The sequence below is a fragment of the Petaurus breviceps genome, unplaced genomic scaffold, assembly GCF_028583685.1.
Source record: "Petaurus breviceps papuanus isolate PSGF00001 unplaced genomic scaffold, PetGlider_PUasm1.0 567, whole genome shotgun sequence".
Taxonomy (NCBI): domain Eukaryota; kingdom Metazoa; phylum Chordata; class Mammalia; order Diprotodontia; family Petauridae; genus Petaurus; species Petaurus breviceps.
The window spans coordinates 3993838-3995942 of NW_027186383.1; the positions used below are offsets into that span (position 1 = coordinate 3993838).

At 42.5% G+C, this 2105-nt stretch overlaps 1 protein-coding gene across 1 annotated transcript in view; it reads left to right on the forward strand.

Moving 5' to 3' along the window:
- The window catches only part of LOC138173173 (germinal-center associated nuclear protein-like), a 45679-nt gene extending 44600 nt beyond the window's left edge, over window positions 1-1079 (forward strand). Inside the window, exon 13 of the mRNA XM_069103060.1 lies at window positions 770-1079. Within this exon, the coding sequence (XP_068959161.1) occupies window positions 770-1028 (259 nt within the window). The 3' untranslated portion in view covers window positions 1029-1079. The remainder of the gene's footprint in view (window positions 1-769) is intronic.
- The last annotated feature ends 1026 nt before the right edge of the window (window positions 1080-2105 follow it).

Genomic DNA, 2105 nt, shown 5'->3' on the forward strand with positions numbered 1-2105 from the left:
TTTCTTTCTTTCTTTCTTTCTTTCTTTCTTTCTTTCTTTCTTTCTTTTTCCTTTTTTGGAGGGGGGAATTAGGGCAATCGGGGGTAAGTGACTTGCCCAGGGTCACATAGCTAGTTTTTTTTGTGTGTGTGTTAAGTATCTGAGGCCGGATTTGAATTCAGGTCCTTCTGACTCCAGGGCCAGTACTCTATTCACTGCACCACCTAGCCACCCAGGAACCAAATTTCTGTAATATGGACACTCAATAAATATTAATGTAATTCAACAAGAATTTATTTAAGCTCCTTTTGTTTTTTATTTGTTTTTCAGTCATATCTGGCTCTCCATGACCCCATTTGGAGTTTTATTGGCAATGATACTGGAATGGTTTGCTATTTCCTTCTCTAGCTCATTTGACAGATGAGGAAACTGAGGCCAACAGGGTTAAGTGACTTGCCCAGGGTCACACAGCTATCAATTGTCTGAAACTGGTTTTGAACTCAGGAAAAGGAATCTTTTCAATTCCAAGCCCAGGTTTCTATCCACTGTACCACCTAGTTGCACTTATTAAGAACCTACATGTATTAAAAACTGAACTAAGAGCCGGAGGGAGGTGGGGAAAGTCCAAGACAAAATAAACTGCAGCAATACATACCCTCTGTCCTTAGGGAACTTACATTTTACTTGATGGAATTGTATTGTACTGAATTCACTCATCATAAGTTTAACTTAAGGTGGAATCCTGACCCTAAATTCCCATTACAACCACCTTCCCTGCCCCTGTCTTTAGCTGTGTTGAACTGAACCGACAGGCGCTCAGGGAGCCAAAGCAGTCCTTCAGGCCCAGAAGGTCCATCTTCATTTTGGAGAAGCTGACCACATCGGTGGCAGAGGTGGTGAATGGGGAGCCCTTGCCCACTGTGTCCCAGCATGTCCCTGAGAACAGTTTCAGCCCTCGAGAAGAGTATGTTGGGAACCGAGCCGAGATGGTCACAGCCAGCTGCTGTAAAGGCACCCATGTGGGCATGGCAGGTAATGGGATCACCTAATGCTTGGGAGGCTCGCCCTGGGGGATAGCTTCCAAACCTTCTTGACTTTTAGTCACCATGTTCTTTTTCCCCCACGTTTTTATTTTTTATTCATGTACATTTTTGTTACCATATATTATTATATATGCCATATATATAACATATATATCGCCATATATTATTATATATACTACATATATAACATATATCACCATATATTATTATATACAACATATATTACCATATATTATTATATACAACATATATTACCATATATTATTATATATACCATATATATACCATATATAACCATATATTATTATATATAACATATATTACCATATATTATTATATATACCATATATATTACCATATATATATACACACACACACACACACACTGTATATATAATTCCAAACTGACCCAGACTCCTCCTACCCAACAAATGACCATCTAGATGAAGGTGTCCAGCAAAGGGGAGGGACCACCTCATGAGATGGCGGCCTCTTCCACCTTGGGAAGGCTCTCTTTGCTAGGCAGGTTAGCCTGAGAGGGACAGACTCTGCCTCCCTGAAACTTTCCCCCCACCGCTCTTGGCTCTGTCCTCCAGAGTCCAGCTGATGTCTGAGATGGCCCTCCCAAAGGGGGCTGGACCATCTCTGTAGCCCTTCTCATTCTCAGAGCATTGGAGTGAGAGAACATTCATGTTGATTGAACTGAATGAGAAATTGTGAGAAATGCTGCAATGGGGAGCATTTTTTTTCGGGATGGGTCAATCCAGATTGCCTTTGTAGTGAAAAGAGTCCTGCCTGTAACACTCCCCGAGTGACTTTGACCAAGTCAGTTCCTCTTCCTAGGCCTGTTTTCACTTCTATAAAACAGGGAGAGTGGCCTGACTGGACCCTCAATTCAAGGAGATGCTTCAAGTCCTTGCCCAGCCTGGCCTGTGGCCTCTCCCACCCTGCCAACAAGGAGAAACCCATGTAGTACCAATTTTTCTTCTTTTTTTAGTTTCACCATCTGGGCAAAGAACAGAAAAGAGGTTCCTGGAGCCCCAGGAGTCTAAGTCAGCAGCCCCCTCACCCCTCCTTCCCTTA